Source organism: Oryx dammah, unplaced genomic scaffold, assembly GCF_014754425.2.
Source record: "Oryx dammah isolate SB20612 unplaced genomic scaffold, SCBI_Odam_1.1 HiC_scaffold_25, whole genome shotgun sequence".
In the NCBI taxonomy this organism is placed as follows: Eukaryota; Metazoa; Chordata; class Mammalia; order Artiodactyla; family Bovidae; genus Oryx; species Oryx dammah.
In genome coordinates this window covers 60,951,478-60,970,046 of record NW_024070209.1, presented here as the reverse complement: position 1 = coordinate 60,970,046, position 18,569 = coordinate 60,951,478, and the positions used below count along the sequence as shown (strand labels likewise).

At 37.3% G+C, this 18,569-nt stretch overlaps 1 protein-coding gene across 1 annotated transcript in view; it reads left to right on the top strand.

The window, feature by feature from the left end:
• The window catches only part of LOC120851330 (WD repeat containing planar cell polarity effector), a 211,973-nt gene that overhangs the window by 91,941 nt on the left and 101,463 nt on the right, over positions 1–18,569 (top strand). The window contains exons 10-11 of the mRNA XM_040224029.1: positions 10,825–11,013; positions 15,089–15,212. Coding sequence (XP_040079963.1) covers positions 10,825–11,013; positions 15,089–15,212 — 313 coding nt within the window. The remainder of the gene's footprint in view (positions 1–10,824; positions 11,014–15,088; positions 15,213–18,569) is intronic.

Genomic DNA, 18,569 nt, shown 5'->3' with positions numbered 1-18,569 from the left:
TTAGAAGCATTACTACAAAGAAAGCTAGTGGAGGTGATGGAATTCAAGCTGAGTTACTTCAAATCCTAAAAGATGATGCTGTTAAATTGCTGCACTCAATATGCTAGCAAATTTAGAAAAGTAAGCTGTGGCCACAGGACTAAAAAGGCCAGTTTTCATTATAATCCCAAAGAAAGGCAGTGCCAAAGATTGTTCAAACTACCGTACAGTTCACTGATTTCACATGCTACCAAGATTATGCTCAAAATCCTTCAAGCTAGGCTTCAGCAGTTCATGAACTGAAAACTCTCAGATGTATAGCTGGATTTAGGAAAGGCAAAGGAACCAGAGATCAAATTGCTAACGTCCACTATGTCATAGAAAAAGCAAGGGAATTCCAGAAAACTATCTACTTCTGCTTCATTGACTACACTAAAGTCTTTGACTGTTGATCACAACAAACTGTAGAAAATTTTTAAAAAGATGGGAATCCCAGACCACTTCAGCTGCCTCCTGAGAAACCTGTATGCAGGTCAAGAGGCAACAGTTAGGAACAGACATGGAACAATGGACTGTTTAAAAATTGGGAAAGGAGTATCTCAAGGCTGAATATTATCATCCTTCTTATTTAACTTCTATGCAGAGTACATCATGCAAAATGTTGGGCTGGATGAATCAGAAGCTGGAATCAAGATTGCTGAGAGAAATATAAGCAGCATCATATATGCAGATGATACCACTCTAATGGAGCTTCCCAGATGGAGCTGGTGATAAAGAACCTGCCTGCCAGTGAAGGAGGCATAAGAGATATGAGTTCAATCCCTGGATTGGGACGATCCCCTGGGGGCAGGTATGGAAACCCACTCAAATATTTTTGCCTGGAGAATCCCATGACAGGTCTGAAGTGACTTAGCATGCACACACCGCTATAGTGGCACAAACTGAAGAGGAACTAAAGAGCCTCTTGATGATGTTGAAAGAGGAGAGTTAAAAAGCTGTCTCAAAACTCATATAGTCATATAGTCTTTATGGACCTATATAGTTATATAGGTCCATATAGTCATATAGGTCCATATAGCCAAAGCTCTGGTTTTTCCAGTAGTCATTTACAGATGTGAGAGTTGGACCATAAAGAAGGCTGAGCACTGAAGAACTGATGCTTTTGAACTGTGGTGCTGCAGAAGACTCTAGAGTCCCTTAAACAATAAGGAGATAAAGCCAGTCAGTCCTAAAGGTAATCAACCCTGAATATTCACTAGAAGAACTGATGCTGAAGCTGAAGCCTCAGTACTTTGGCCTCCTGATGCAAAGATATGACTCACTGGAAAAGACTGAGAGCAGGAGAATAGGGCAACAGGGGATGAGATGGTTAGATGGCATCACCGACTCAATGGACATACGTTTCAGCAGACTCTGGGAGATAGTGAAGGACAGGGAAGCCTGGCATGCTTCAGTCCATGGGGTTGCAAAGAGCTGAACACCACTTAGAAACTGGACAACAGTGTGATTATCACCATAATCAAGATGTAAAACATTTCCATCACCCTCAAAATCCTCTCAAGCCCCTTTGCAGTCAGTCCCTGCCTCCCTCAAAGCTAAAGCACATTGATCTGTTGTCTGTTATTACAAGTTAGATCTGCTTTTTCTAGAATTTTCATAGAAGTAGACTAATAAATTGGTACTCTTTTGTATCTGGCTACTTTCACTCAGTATTAATCTTTGTGAATTTTCCATATTGGTGTGTATATCTGTAAATTTTCATTTACATTATTGAGTAGTATTCCATTATATAGAGATATCACAATCTATCTTCACATGTTGACAGGCATTTTAGTTGTTTCCAATTTTAGCCAGTTTCATTGAAAATGATCTGTTCTTTCATGTACTAGTCTTTGTATGGAGGTCTATTCTGATTTCTTTTGGGAAGAACCGTGGAACTAAGCACTACTCTAAGTTTAATTTAAGAGGAAAATAGTTTCGAGTTCCAATTACTCCACATCTTCACTAAAACTTGGCATTATTGATGTTTTCAATTTTAGCCATTGTAGTAGGTGTAGTTGGTGTTAGTTGGCATTTCCCTGATGAACCTTGGAGTTGTTCATCTTTTATGTGCTTATTGCCATATATCTTCTCTGATGAAGTAAATCTTCAAATCTTTTGCCCCAGTTGAACTGGATTGTTTTTTATTGAATCATAAGTTCTTATATATTCTGAACACAAGTTCTTTTTTGGATACTAGATTTTAGGTGCAGAAGTTTTTAGTTTTGATGAAAGCCAGCTATTAGATCTTTTTTAATTTATGACATATTGTTTGTCTTATCAAAATAGTCTTTGTCTGACCCTTTTTTCTTCTAGAAATTTTATTATTTTAGCTTCTACAATTAGGTTTATTGACTAACTCAAGTTAATTCTTTGTATATGGTGTGAGGTATGAGTTGAAATTGATTTTTAATATGAATATAGCATTCTGTTCATACTAAGTCAAACAAGTATAATCAAAATGTCATAAATTTTTTAGTTAGACAAAAATTCATGCTGCTGCTGCTGCTAAGTCACTTCAGTCGTGTCCGACTCTGTGTGACCCCATAGACGGCAGCCCACCAGGCTCCCCCATCCCTGGGATTCTCCAGGCAAGAGTACTGGAGTGGGGTGCCATTGCCTTCTCCGAGACAAAAATTCATAAGTTTTCTAAAACATATATATTATACATATTTTAAACAAGAGATGGAGTAATTGAAAAACCTGAAGTAAATGAAGTCAGAGCACTGAATATGAAATAGAAAAAGTTAAACAAACTAGATAAAAGTAAAAGATCTTCATATAGTTCAGTTGTTTTTTTAATATGGCTGATCATTACAAAAATATCTGGAGCTCTGGAGAAAAAAAAAGCAATACCTAGGCATTTGTATTTTTCAGAAAACTCCAAAGTAATTCTGATATGCATCTAGATTTTAAAAAGTGACTACAGGTTTTTCTATTAAACTGTAGTTTTGGTGATAATAGAGTTCTTTCATTTTTCTGTGGACCAATCTGATACTATGGTATTAAGTGAGTAATGGTTATGTCATCACAATAGTAAAACATGTTTATCAATTTTCACAGTCAATAGCCAGACCAAAAAAAAAAAAAAGATAGTTATAGCTGCAAGCCAATAAGGCTCCTTCTTCCAAAATGCAGCAATAGGATACACATATGATAATAGTTACAGACATTGTGGGTCAAAGGATAAAGCGTCTGCCTGCAAAACACGAGACCTGGGTTCGATCCCTGAGTTGGGAAGATCCCCTGGAGAAGGAAATGGCAACCCATTCCAGTATTCTTGCCTGGAGAATCCCGTGGACAGAGGAGCCTGGTGGCCTACAGTCCACGGGGTCGCAAAGAGTCAGACACAACTGAACAACTTCACATACATGCTGCAAGCCATAATGTGAACATGATTAACCTAAACAATATAAACTCATTACCTACAGTTTGGAGGGGTCAAGCAGAGTGATCTGATAAGTGGAAGTGCTTACATGCACATTTTTCATACACCCAGGTAGTCTATGTTTTTTGGTTGGTGCATTTAATCCATTTACATTTAAGGTAATTATCAGTATGTATGATTCTATTACCATTTTCTTAATTGTTTTGGATTTATTTTCTGTAGGTCTTTCCCTTGTCTTGTGTTTCCTGCCTAGAGAAGTTCCTTTAGCATTTGTTTTAAAGCTGGTTTGGTGGTCCTGAATTCTCTTAACTTTTGCTTGTCTGTAAAGCTTTTGATTTTTCCATCAAATCTGAATGAGAGTATTGCTGAGTAGAGTATTCTTGGTTGTAGCTTCTTCCCTTTCATCACTTTAAATATATTGTGCCATTCCCTTCTGGCTTGTAGAACTTCTGTTGAGAAATCAGCTGTTAGCCTGATGGGAGTTATGTTGTATGTTATTTGTCATTCTTCCCTTATTGCTTTTAATAGTTTATCTTTGTCTTTAATCTTTGTCAGTTTTAATTACTATGTATCTTGGTGTGTTCCTCCTTGTGTTTTTTCTGCCTGGGACTCTCTGTGCTTCCTGGACTTGGTTGACTATTTTCTTTCCCATGTTAGGGAAGTTTTTAACTATTATCTCTTCAAATATTTTCTCAGGTTCCTTCTCTCTCTCTTCTCCTTCTGGGACTCCTATAATGTGAATGTTGGTGTGTTTAATGTTGACCCTGAGGTCTTTTAGACTGTCTTCATTTCTTTTTATCCTTTTTTCTATATTCTGTTATATGGCAATGATTTCCACCACTCTGTTCTTCAGGTCGTTTATCCCTTCTTCTACCTCAGTTATTCTGTTGTTGATTTCTTCTCATGTGTTATTCATCTGTTTGTTCTTTAATTTTTCTAGGTTTTGGTAAACATTTTTTGGCTCTTCTTTTGTTTTCACAATATTCTGGATCATCTTCACTAACATTATTTTGAATTTTGTTTCTGGAAGGTTGCCTATCTCCACTTCATTTAGTTTTTTTTCTGATATTTTACCTTGTCTCTTTATCTGGAACATAGCTTTCCACTTTTTCATCCTGATTAATTTTCTGTAATATGTTTCTTCTTCTAGCCGCCATGGGACTCTGGTTTTTCTTGCTTCTTCTGTCTGCCCTCTGATGGAGGAGGCTAAGAGGCTTGTGTCAGCTTCCTGATAGGAGGGACTGGTGGTAGGAAAAACCGGGTCTTGCTCTGGTGGACAGGGACTTGCTCAATAAAGCTAATCCAATTATCTGCTGATGGGTGGGGTTGTGCTCCCTCCCTGATAGTCGTTTGGCCTGAGATGACCCAGTCCTGGGGTCTACAGGCTGTATGCTAGGGTTAACCTCCAAGAGGGCTTACACCATTGGGAACCTTCTCGACTTGCTGCTGCCAGTGCCCCCATCCCTATGGTGAGCCCCTGCTGACCCAGGCCTCCACAGGAGAACCTCCAACACTAACAAGGAAATTTTCATTCAGTCTCCTGTGGGGTCCACTGCTCCTTTCCTCTGGGTCTTGGTGCATGCAAGATTTCGTTTGTGCCCTCCAAGACTAGAGTCTCTGTTTCCCCTAGTCCTGTGGAAGTCCAATAATCAAATTGCACTGGCCTTCAAGGTCAGACTCCCTGGGGATTTCCAGTCCCTTTGTCAGACCCCCAGGCTGGGAAGCCTGATGTTGGGTTCAGAACCTTCACAACAATGGGAAAACTTCTTTGGTATTATTATTCTGCAGTTTGTGGGTCACTCACCTGGTGGGTATGGGATTTGATTTTATCATGATTGTGCCCCTCCTACCATCTCCCTCCGGCTTCTTTGTCATTGGGCATTGGGTATCTTTTTTGGTATCTTTTATCCAGCGTTCTTCTATCAATGGTTGTTCAGAAGATAGTTGTAATTTTGGTGCTCTTGCAGAAGGAGATGAACTCATGTCCTTCTTCTCCATCATCTTGAACTGGAAGCCCACTTTAGTATTCTTGCCTGGGAAATCCCACAGACAGAGAAGCTGGCTGCTACAGTCAATAGGGTTGCAAAGAGTCGGACACAGCTGAGCAACTAACACACACACACACGATGGTAGGAGGTTGAGGAAGTCCCCTTCTATTCCTAGTCTCCTGGGTTATGTTTTCTTGAGTGGATGTTCAGTTTTTTTCAAGTGCTTTTTCTGTATTAAAATTATTGTGTGATTTTTCTGGTCATATAGTGAACTGATTAGTTTTCAGTTGGTTCAATGACCGTGTATTTGTGGGATAAATCTCTTGTTCATGATATATTATCTTTTTAATATGTTGCTTAATTTATTAATATTCTGTTAAGGATTTTTGTATTTGTTTATGGGAGGTACTGACCTTTATTTTTCTTTTTCTTCTCTTGTAATGTCTGTCAGTTTTGGTCTCAATGTAATGCTGATATCATTAAATGCAATAGGAATCATTTCCTCCTCTTATATTTTGAGTTATGTAAAGGTGGTATTATTTCTTCTCTCACTGTTTGAGACAGTTTACCAATGAAGTCATCTGTTTTTGTGTGTGTGTATGTTTAAAGGTTTTTAAACTTCACATCCAAATTTAAATAATATAGGATCATTCAGGTTATCTATTCTTATTTCTTCTTAAATGAGATTTGATAATTTGTGTCTTTTCAAGGAATACATTTCATTTAAATTATATTTATATCTATACAGTTAGTCATATTATTCACTTACTATTTTTTAATGTCTGTGGGTCCTTTGGTGATTATTCTTGATACTGAGAAGTGTATCTTCTCTTTCCCTCCATTTAGGCAGAAGTTGGTCAATTTTACACATTGTTCCAAAGAACCAGCTTTTGTGTTCATTGGCTGCTTTTTAAGTTTTTCTCTTTATCACCTTTTAAACAATTTGATTATGACTATATGTTAGCTTTTCCTCTCAATACATCAGTTATTTCTCATGTTAGAAGTATTAGGATATAGACAGACTCAGTAGATTTCAGATATTTTTGGTTGTCTTCAAAATTCTTAAACATTAATATCTACTGCAAAGGAACCACCCTGATTTATGAAGACTTCCAGCACTTTACTGTAGGATCATGAAGGCTTTCGGAGAAGGCAGTGGTAACCCACTCCAGTACTCATGCCTGGGAAATCCCATGGATGGAGGAGCCTGGTGGGCTGCTGTCTGTGGGGTCGCACAGAGTCGGACACGACTGAAGCGACTTAGCAGCAGCAGCATGAAGGCTTTTGGACAGTAGCATTTGTTGATTCTACCAACACAAAAAGAATAGTAAAGTTTTATTGCTTAGTACAGTGGGAGTGCTGATGTAAGTCGCTTCAGTTGTGTCTTACTCTTTGAGACCCTGTGGATTGTAGCCCTCCATGCTGTTATGTCCATGAGATTCTCCAGGCAAGAATACTGGAGTGGGTTGCCATTTCCTCCCTCCAGAATAGTCAGGGTAATTCCCCAGATTCCTTATCAAGTTGAGTCCTGCTGGTATAGTACAAGGTCTCATTTTTATATGACTTGAAGTTAATATCAATAATTTCAGGATCTTTCTCATGAGCTAATACATTTTTAAAAATTCTGAAACCTATAACTATTTCAGGTAAATGATGATGATGATGACAGTAATGAAGAGTTATAGTAGTATATTGTATACTTTACAGATTCCAGATAACTTCACATACATTTTCTCATTTAATTTTATGATTATCTGTACTGAGAAGTTTTTGTAGATTCATTCATATCAGTAAACATTTGCAGAAGGAAAAAGATTTTACAAACAAATATTGTTTTAAAGCTTAAAAAAAAAAAACCTTAAAAGGTGCTAGTGCTTATTGTCATTTAATTAAACAGAGTTTGTTAGTTTCAAAAGAGGTCTTCTGTATTTAAAAGATAAGATAAAATTCGAACAGAATGCCTCCCTCCCCACCCCCTGCTTTATTTGATGTTCTTATTTCTGTTAGCTTAGAAGTGAATTTTCTTTAGTTATGCAAGAGGATCAATAGCAAGATTAATTCTAATTATTTCTTTACTAATAATCATTTCTTTACAATAATCTCAAAAATGACAGAATGGTCTCTGTTCATTTCCAAGGCAAACCATTCAGTATCACAGTAATCCAAGTCTATGCCCCAACCAGTAATGCTGAAGAAGCTGAAGTTGAATGGATCTATGAAGATCTACAAGACCTTCTAGAACTAACACTCAAAAATATGTCCTTTTCATTATAGGGGACTAGAATGCAAAAGTAGGATGTCAAGAGATACCTGGAGTAACAGGCAAATTTGGCCTCAGAGTACCAAATGAAGTAGGGCAAAGGCTAATAGAGTTTTGCCAAGGGAAGGCATTGGTCATAGCAAACACCCTCTTCCAATAATATAAGAGAAGACTCCACGTGGACATCACCAGATGGTCAACACCAAAATCAGATTGATTATATTCTTTGCAGCCAAAGATGGGGAAGCTCTATACCTTCAGGAAAAATAAGACTGGGAGCTGACTGAGGCTCAGATCATAAACTCCTTATTGCCAAATTCAGACTGAAATTGAAGAAAGTAGGGAAAATCACTAGACCACTCAGGTGTGACCCAAATCAAATCCCTTATGATTAGTGGAAGTGACAAACAGATTCAAGGGATTAGATCTGATAGAGTGCCTGAAGAAATATGGACGGAGGTTTGTGACACTGTACAGGAGGCAGGGATCAAGACCATCCCGAGAAAAAGAAATGCAAAAAGGCAAAATGGTTATCTGAGAGGGCCTTACTAATAGCTGTGAAAAGAAGAGAAGCTAAAGAAAAGGAGAAAAGGATGTACCTATCTGAATGCAGAGTTCCAAAGAATAGCAAGGAGAGATAAGAAAGCCTTCCTCAGTGATCAGTGCAAAGAAATACAGGAAAACAATAGAATGGGAAAGACTAGAGATCTCTTCAAGAAAATTAGATATACCGAGGGACCATTTCATGCAAAGATGGGCTCAATAAAGGACAGAAATGGTAGGGACCTAACAGAAACAGAAGATATTAAGAAGAGGTGGCAAGAATATGCAGAACTATGCAAAAAGGATCTTCATGACCCAGATAACCACGATGGTGTAATCACTCACCTAGAGCCAGACATCCTGGAATGTGAAGTCAAGTGGGCCTTAGGAAGCATCACTACTAACAAAGCTAGTGGAGGGGATAGAATTTCCAGCTGAGCTATTTCAAATCCTAAAAGGTGATGCTGTGAAAGTGCTGCACTCAATATGCCAGCAAATTTGGAAAACTCAGCAGTGGCATCAGGACTGGAAAAGGTCCCAAAGAAAAGCAATGCTAAAGAATATTCGAACTATTGCACAATTTGCACTCATCTCACACTAGCAAAGTAATGCTCAACATTCTCCAAGCCAGGCTTTAACAGTATGTGAACTGTGAACTTCCAGATGTTCAAGCTGGTTATAGAAAAGTCAGAGGAACCAAGGATCAAATGGCCAACATCCTTTGGATCATCTAAAAAGCAAGAGAGTTCTGGAAAAACATCTACTTCTGCTATATTGACTATGCCAAAGCCTTTGACTGTATGAATCACAACAAACTGTGGAAAATTCTGAAAGAGATGGGAATACCAGACCAGCTGACCTGCCTCCTGAGAAATCTGTATGCAAGTCAAGAAGCAACAGTTAGAAGTGGACAGGGAACAACAGACTGGTTTCAAATAGGGAAAGGATAATGTCAAGACTGTATATTGTCACCCTGCTTATTTAACTTATTTACCATGCGAAATGCCAGGCTGGATGAAGCACAAGCTGGAATTAAGATTCCTGGGAGAAATAGCAATAACCTCAGATATGCAGACGACCCTTATGGCAGAATGCGAAGAACTAAGGAGCCTTTTGATGAAAGTGAAAGAGGAGAGTGAAAAAGTTGGCTTAAAACTCAGCATTCAGAAAATGAAGATCAAGGCTTCAGGTCCCATCGCTTCATGGCAAATAGATGAGGAAACAATGGAAACAGTGAGAGACTTTATTTTGGGGGGCTCCAAAATCACTACAGATGGTGACTGGAGCCATGAAATTAAAAGATGATTGCTCCTTGGAAGGAAAGCTATGACCAGCCTAGATTAAAAAACAGAGACATTGCTCTGCCAGCAAAGGTCTGTCTAGTCAAAGCTATGGTTTTTCCTAAGTCATGTATGGATGTGAGAGTTGGACTATAAAGAGAGCTACATGCTGAAGAATTGATGCTTTTGAAGTGTGGTGTTGGAGAATACTCTTGAGAGTCCCTTGGACTGCAAGGAGATCCAACCAGTCCATCCTAAAGGAGATCAGTCCTGAATATTCATTGGAAGGACTGATGCTGAAGTTGAAACTCCAATACCTTGGCCACCTGATGTGAAGAACTGACTCCTTGGAAAAGATCCTGATGCTAGGAAAGACTGAAGGCGGGAGGATAAGGGAACGACAGAGGATGAGATGGTTGGATGGCATCACCGACTCAATGGACATGAGTTTGAGCAAGCTCTAGGAATTGGTGATGGACAGGGAAGCCTTGCATGCTGCAGTCCATGGGATCACAAAGAGTCAGATACCACTGAGTGACTGAACTGAACTGAATAATCATTAGTAATCAAAGATGATAATCTTTAAATGCCAATGTAAAATAAATTGGTATGTGGTATTCTATGTCGTAAATATTTATACTTTTTCCCACCAAGTACATGTGGCTCAAGATCAGATGCAACTTAATCTGGTCAAGAAGAATTGTGTTACATCAAAATTCTGTCTTTACGTATATACCACAAGGACTTCCCTGGTGGTCCAATGGTTAAGACTTTGCCTTTCAGTGCAGGAGACGTGGGCTTGATTCTTGATCAGGGAACTAAGATCCCGTGAGGTGACTGAACCCATATGCTGCTCCTAAAGAAGCCATGTGCTTGTGCCACAGCTGCTGAGCCCATATGCTCTGGAGCATGTGCAGCGTCACTAGAGAAGCCTGAGCATTGCAACGAAAAGACTGCATTTCTCAGTGAAGACCCCCACAGCTAAACACACACACACACACACATATACAATAGAGGCCTAGATGACATGTGGGAAATTCAGTTAGCTATTGTGATTTACCTAAAAGTTCTCACATCTATTCATTTTTAGTCTAAACAGTTGATTATGTAGCGTAAAAAGTGTTACTGTGTGGTGAATGGTAAGCATAAGCAAGATGGAGTTGATAGGTAATACTTGAAGATTTGACCACAGTGCCATATATGACTATTGGCCCCCCCAAACCCCACGTTTCAAGCTCTTTATGCAAGAAAAGATCACTGTTTTTTTTTCCTTTCTAGGAAAGTTAAATGTTTTTGTTATTTTTATTTTTAAATGATTCACTTAATTTTATGTATTTTTTGTGACAGGTATCTTCACACAAGGACACCTGGGTCTGGTAGACATCATCTTCCAGTATATTCACTGTGATGAGATCTATGAGGCAATAAACATCCTGAGTAGTATGAACTGGGACACTCTGGGCTATGAGTGCTTTATCAGCATGTGTGCCATTGTAAACCATCTTCTTAGACAAAAGCTCACTCCAGAGAGAGAAGGTCAGATTTTAAATATATTTCATAAGTGAGTTTTGTATATACATGAAATATGTTTTATTGAGTTGGTTATTTTTTGAGGATGCTTTGGAATTGTATTACTGGAACTTAAAAGACAAAAATATTTATGCCCTATTAAACTGACAAAATCAGGTATCAAATAATTACTCCTATATGGTAACTTATTGTATAGTATTTGTCAACATAATAACTTTTCTGTATATACCTGTGTTGGAACTCACAATGAAGTCATTGCACATTTCAGACTAAGTTCATATGTAGAATATGCTCAGATTTTAAACTTTGATGAGGAATTTCATGTACTTTCTAGGGTTTGGAAGACAAAGGGTACTAAACAAAAATCCTTATTTCTCCTTCACTTTAAACAGTAGTATTTCTCATATCCCAAGTTCTTTATCCAGACAATAGACTTTACCACTGATTGTGTGTGTTTGTGTGTGTGTGTGACAGAGGGAGAATTACAGCTTAGGTTGTTCTTGTTTTCGTTCTAACTTAGACTTCTAATCCCCCTCCTCCTTCTGGCTGCTTGGATTTACTAACCTTCTGTAAATAAGTAATTTTGTCCATAGGATCTCAGATGTTTATTTGCAGAGAGAGATAAGGCACTATAACCTCCCCACCCAAAAGGGAAAAAAAAGTGCCATGTGCAATAATGAAATCAGTTTTTATATTTTCCAGTATATATTATTTTTATTATGAGTAATTTATTTACTTAATGTAAAATACATCTAAACATTCTTGAATTTGTATCTTTATTTCAAATGTTTGTGATTAACATTGACATTAATAGTGGGAAACCATGGCCAGTGAAGACGTTTCAATAGGTGATTTACAAAGTAAAGAAAACAGGAAATATGTCAAAAAGCCTTTATTGGAGAGCTTTTTCCCCTCACTGTTTTCTTTCCATATTTATAGATTTTCTTATTCCATTTTATTACATTTCAAAGTAAACATGGTAGATAGTATTCTGTACCTAACCTTCTTTTTAGTAATTTTAGAGAAGAATAATCAGTAGAGCACCTGACCTACCTCTTGAGAAACCTATATGCAGGTCAGGAAGCAATAGTTAGAACTGGACATGGAACAACAGACTGGTTCCAAATAGGAAAAGGAATATGTCAAGGTTGTATATTGTCACCCTGCTTATGTAACTTATATGCAGAGAACATCATGAGAAACGCTGTGCTGGAAGAAGCACAAGCTGGAATCAAGATTGCCGGGAGAAATATCAATCACCTCAGATATGCAAATGATACCACCCTTATGGCAGAAAGTGAAGAGGAACTCAAAAGCCTCTTGATGAAAGTGAAAGAGGAGAGTGGAAAAAGTTGGCTTAAAGCTCAACATTCAGAAAACGAAGATCATGGCATCCGGTCCCATCACTTCATGGGAAATAGATGGGGAAACAGTGGAAACAGACTTTATTTTGGGGGGCTCCAAAATCACTGCAGATGGTGACTGCCTCCATGAAATTAAAAGATGCTTACTCCTTGGAAGAAAAGTTATGACCAACCTAGATAGCATATTCAAAAGCAGAGACATTACTTTGTCAACAAAGGTCTGTCTAGTCAAGGCTATGGTTTTTCCAGTGGTCATGTATGGATGTGAGAGTTGGACTGTGAAGAAAGCTGAGCACTGAAGAATTGATGCTTTTGAACTGTGGTGTTGGAGAAGACTCTTGAGAGTCCCTTGGACTGCAAGGAGATCCAACCAGTCCATTCTGAAGGAGCTCAGCCCTGGGATTTCTTTGGAGGGAATGATACTGAAGCTGAAACTGCAGTACTTTGACCACCTCATGCGAAGAATTGACTCATTGGAAAAGACTGGTGCTGGGAGGGATCGGGGGCAGGAGGAGAAGGGGATGACAGAGGATGAGATGGCTGGATGGCATCATTGACTCGATGGACGTGAGTTTGAGTGAACTCCGGGAGATGGACAGGGAGGCCTGGCGTGCTGCAATTCATGGGGTCGCAAAGAGCCGGACATGACTGAGCGACTGAACTGAACTGAATCAGTAAGAACGTGTTCTTTCAAGAAGTCTGCATCATGAGACTTGGCCTCAACTCATAGGAGGCGCATAGTATTTATTTAATGTATTTGAATGTGCTTTTTAGAGGTAGTCCAACACATCTATGGAGATTCCAGTGCATCTGCAATGAAAATGCCTAGCACATGCTTGACCCACAGTAGGTACTCAATGGATATTAGTTAAAAATAAAAAGAAGAGTATAACTTCAGAATTTGGGGGCTCTAAGATTACTGTAATATTTTCTCAAGTAGTTATTTGTTAGTATTGGTATACTCTCAAGATTAGGTAGATAGCAGGATCCCTAAAGAAAGCCTGTTGTGTAAGCATAACCCATGTAAGAGATCATAAATTTACAGTTAAGGAAATATGAAGACAACAATATATTGACTCTTACTCAGAAAACCATGAAATTGTTAGCACCTTAGAGAATTTGTGTTGTATGATTCCTGTGTAGTAAGTAAGATTATTAGGGAATTCACAAATGGGTATTATCAGGTTCCTGCCTTAATAAAAGATATTATCAAGGAACCATATTGGGTGGATAGGGAAATAAAAAATTTGTATGATACACTAGGCTATTAAAATAAAATGCTTTCATGATGCTAGGTTATCAGAATATGTACATTTTAAGTAGATGTATGCATTTTCCCCCAAGTAATTGCAAAACACTTTTCTAAAACATTCACAATTCTTCTCTGTTGAGATTTATTCTATCTGAATCTAACAAATTTGACATGGTAATTTGTTTCCTTTTATTAATGGAGCCCAGTGAGCTCTTTTATTTGTAGCTGGGACTGTGGTTATCTTCAAGATCTTCATTTCTGCCTCAAACATCAAGCTGGGCTATCTAATGAATCTGTAACTGTGCTGGGAGCTACAAGTATTCCATGTAGGCTCAAACATTTCAGATGTACGAAACATGCTGTCAAGAAAACAAGCAATGGCAAGAGAATCTGGCTTGTTTTCACAATGGCATTGCTGTATTCAATTTTAATCTAAATTGACTGCTGCTTTGAAAGAAAATACCCCCAAAGTTCATTTTACTTTACTGTCTAGATCTGAGATTAAAAAAAGAAATTACCAGCAGCTTAGCAAAGTCCATAGCAATTACTCTGATGAGGTATTTAATACTTTCAAACCCAAATATACCTAAAAGAGTTCTGCTAAATAAGGAATTGTTTATTCAACCTAGTGCTAGTAGTGCAAAAAAAAATCAGTGGAATCCTACTGTGAGCTATATTCTCATACAACTCTCACTATTATGGTAACTATATATTTCACATTTATTTCTTGGAGGTAACACAACCCCACTGGCATGTCTTGGCAAAAGTGTAGATTAGACAAAAAGTGCCCTTTTCTCCCAATCACTATCCCTTTGGCTTATCAAACCTGCTCTCCAGTCCTTCTTTCCTATCAGGAAGTCAGTTGACCAGAGTAGATTAGCATGGGATCCCTCCCAGGGTTGTTAGCTTTCACCCTTGGACAAAACCAAGGGTATTGTGTTGTTTAGGACAGTATTTAGGAAATGGAGGGGGATATTTGATCTTTACGTTGTAACAAAGAAATATTATTACTCCAATAAGTCTTTTCTATTTGCCTTATTTTTAAAGATATTTCTAATACTGACTTCAATGCCTAATGTAGTAAGACTAGTTTTCTCCTTTCAGCTAAAGAGAGTAAATGTTGTACACACTGAGTTGATTTTACTGGGAATACTAGTTTCAAACTGTGTTACTCTGATGAGTCACTGTTTTAATTACCCATTTGTGGTGAGAGGTTGATTCATTATGGATTTCTTCAGTTGTGACAGCTTTTTGTTGCTCAGAGTCATTGTCAGCTTTGCTTCAAGTGAAAGTTTATACACAGGTTTGTTTTTGTACCAGCTGTCATATTTTAATTTCATCTTTTCCTGCAACAGGCTCACATTTCATCCAAGTTTGCAAAACCTGACTGACTGCAAACATGAGTATTCTGTTGTAATTGAAGGAGTTTCACTTGTTTTAGTGCTGCTATGTTTGAATTCCACAGCACAGCTTGAGGCAAGCCTTGGAACCTTCTATGCTCCAACAAGACCACTCCTGGATACGACTATATTAGAATACAGAGACCAAATCAGCAAATATGCAAGGAGATTCTTCCACCACTTGCTCAGGTAAATGACAACTTCGGATTAATTAGTGTCAGACTAATTACCTATTTAAGGAACCATCTTCTTTAATTAGAATATTCCGTAATATGTCTGTCTCTTTTCTAATAGTCTGTCCCTTAAGAGAAAAATAAATAAGCTCTTGATATTCTTTCATTAATTTGTTCTTGTTTTCCTATTAAGGACTATACTGGAGTATCATTGAGGTCTTTTACATCATCAGTACACTTGATAAAATTGTACCTTTAATATGAAAGCAAAAATTACCAGCTTTGTAAAGTTGTTTTAAAAATATAAATTGTACTCTTAAGAACAGAGAAATGTTCAATTGCAGCTAAAATAAACGTGCTATAAAGTTATAAGACAGTCCGCTGGTTTGCTTTACTTTCAGAATTACTATAGAGAGATTTGTCCGTTGTTTTCCTATATAATGTAGCAAGTTGCTAGCTTCACTGTGTCTCATTTTCTCGCCTTTAAATTCCTTTAATTCCTTTAGTCTTAAGGATTATATGAAAAAGTAGGTAATGTCAAGAAATTACTCTGAGACAGATGCTGTAGAAGTTGAAGGAGAAGAATATAGAGCATATTCTCTATATATAAAATGAAAAAAATGGGTGGAAGATGAATGGATGGATGGAGATAAATAACTAGCCAGTTACTTTAGGGATACACCTAAATATATCAATGCTAGAAGTAAAAACAGGGAGGTGTTTAGAACAAAATTTAGGATATTGTGGAGCGGGTTAAGAGAAATATGAGAGAATAAGCCCATGGGAGCCTCCAAGGTATTAGTAATATTCCTTTTCTTACAAGTGAGTGCAGTATATATCAAGGTCTATTAAAAAGTATTATTCTTTCAGCTGAAAGTATACATTTTTTATACTTTAATATATGATATATTTTATAATAGAAAGTAATAGAATTTTCAGTTACTATATCCAGTCAAACTGGGTTTCAATTTTACTTCTAGTGTACTCTTAACTGTTACAGTTCTTTTTAACTCAGGAAATTTCTGAGTTTATCAATTGACAAATGAGTAAACTGTTTATAAAGTGGCACTTTGATTCCTACTGAACAGTGAAACCTTTGGAAAACAGTCTTTTTAGAAGCTAGAAATGTTAATATATTGTATATGTTATGACCTACAATTGAATGTTGCCTTTTTATATGAATGACTTCGGTATATTCCAAGAGACCCTTCACCCTAAATGAAGCAGTGTTCTATCGATAAACATATACATCTTCATGATAAAGATACTGAAACTGACATCACATTTATTTGGACTTAGGGCTTTATTCTTTGCTCTGTTATTCTACTTTCCTTGTTTCTGGGGAAAATTAATTAATTCACCTCTTGCCTGAAGAGCATAAAAAGATTAACATTAATGAAGCTGACATTCTAGTGGCAGATTCTTGGTGGCCTCACTGTCTCCAGCTTATCTGATTTTATGTAGTGATTTGGTTGTGCATAAGTACATTTTATAATGCTGCTGGCTTTAGAATACTCATATCCTACTAATATTCACACATTCTACTAATGTGCAATTTTTTCATTGATTTTTCTCAGACATAGTATTCTAATTATTATTTGGATGTATTTTGATGAGGTGACTATTACTATCATTATTATTAGACTGTGGCTTTTCTGTGTGATTACGTCCGAAATTGAACGTTGTCTCTTAAGAATATACTAGGTTTTTCATGTTTCCTTTTTTGTATGCTTTCTATTGTTTCAATTATAAGGAATGTTTGGTAGTTCTTTTGACAGTAGGCTATACATGGCATTAGAAGAAAGAAACATAAGTTTAGAAGAAATTGAATGAGATAGCTTAAGTTAGAACCATCCTTTTGTTTAATCTGCCAACAAGAAGTTCTCCGGTGTAAGTGAAGAGAAAAAGGCCAAGTACAATTTTGTATTTGTGAAGTACTAGAATTACATCACTTTTTCACTTTTTTCTGTACTTTGCTAGCCAGTATTTTAATACTCTTTAAAAAAAGTTATTAGATAACAGAATAAGTCCTAACAGTGAAGATCATCTTAAAGTAAAGATGAAGAAAAGAAGCACCATGCAGAGTAGGGATATATCTAAGATCACTCGCTGGTTAAGCTGAGGACTCAGATTGCTCGAGTCCAGATTAAAAAAAGAATAAAATATTACTTGATCAAAAAGTATATAGTGAGGTCATAGTATGAGTTTGTGCTGATATATGCGTATACTGTGTGGGCTTTTAAAATGTTTTGGTTTACAATTTTGTTTTTATCTTGATAGTAGTAGAAGTCCAGAGACAGCTTTTTGTTTCTTGACCTTTTTTGTCTTGAGCAAATATGAAACTTATTTTGACAGCCTCCTTCAAATCCAAATGAATCTAAATTTTGAAACTTATTTCTCATGTCCTTTACTGACAGCTTTTTGTATGTGTTCAAAGTGGTCAGTGTTCATTAAAGAAATGCTCCTTATCAGCGTAAATCATTGCTCCTAACATTAAAGATAGAAATCAGTAGAAGTACAATCTTGATATGGTAGCTAAATAAGGTGATTGTTACAATAAAATTTTAAAAAAGATTGAAAAAATAAAAATAAAAGAGATTGTACAGCTCAATTCATAAAATCATTAAGCTGGAAGAACTGACCTATAGAATGTGACTTAAAAAAATTCAGTGTGTTATCCTTGACTCTCACACTCCAATACTCTGACACCAAATATGTGGGGTTTTTCCTCCACACCTAGCAATTCTCTGACACCAGTTCTACAGTTCAGTTCAATTCTGATACTAACCAGAGTTAACTCAGATCCTACATTATTAAGAGCTCAGTCTTGTAAGATTATCCCTACTTCATATGCCATTCACAAGTAACAGATTCCCAGGTTACCTGCAATTTCTGTCTGACTTGTCTACAAATTGTACATTCCTACCATCCCCTCCACATGTTCAGTAGTATACTAGAGTGGCTCACAGAACCCAGGAAAATAGAGTTTGCTTACTATTGGCAATATTTTAAACGATACAAATAAAAGCCAGAGAGAGAGATGCATAGTGCAAATAATGTGGGAAAGGACTCGAAACTTCCATGCCCTCCAAGTGTACCACTTCCCCAGCTCCTCCACACTTTCAACCCAGAAGCTCTCTGAATCTCCTCCTTTTGAGTATTTATGGAGGCTGCATTACATAGGCATGATTGGTGAAATAATGGGCCACTGGTGATTAATTCAACCTCTAGCTCCCCTTTCTTCCCTTTTCCCCAAAAGTTCAGGAGTGAGGCTAAAGTTCTGCTAATCATGTGATTGATTTCCCTCACTTCAGCCCCTATGTGTAGAGGCTTTTAGAAAGTCACCTCATCAATCTAAACTCAGGTATGGTTG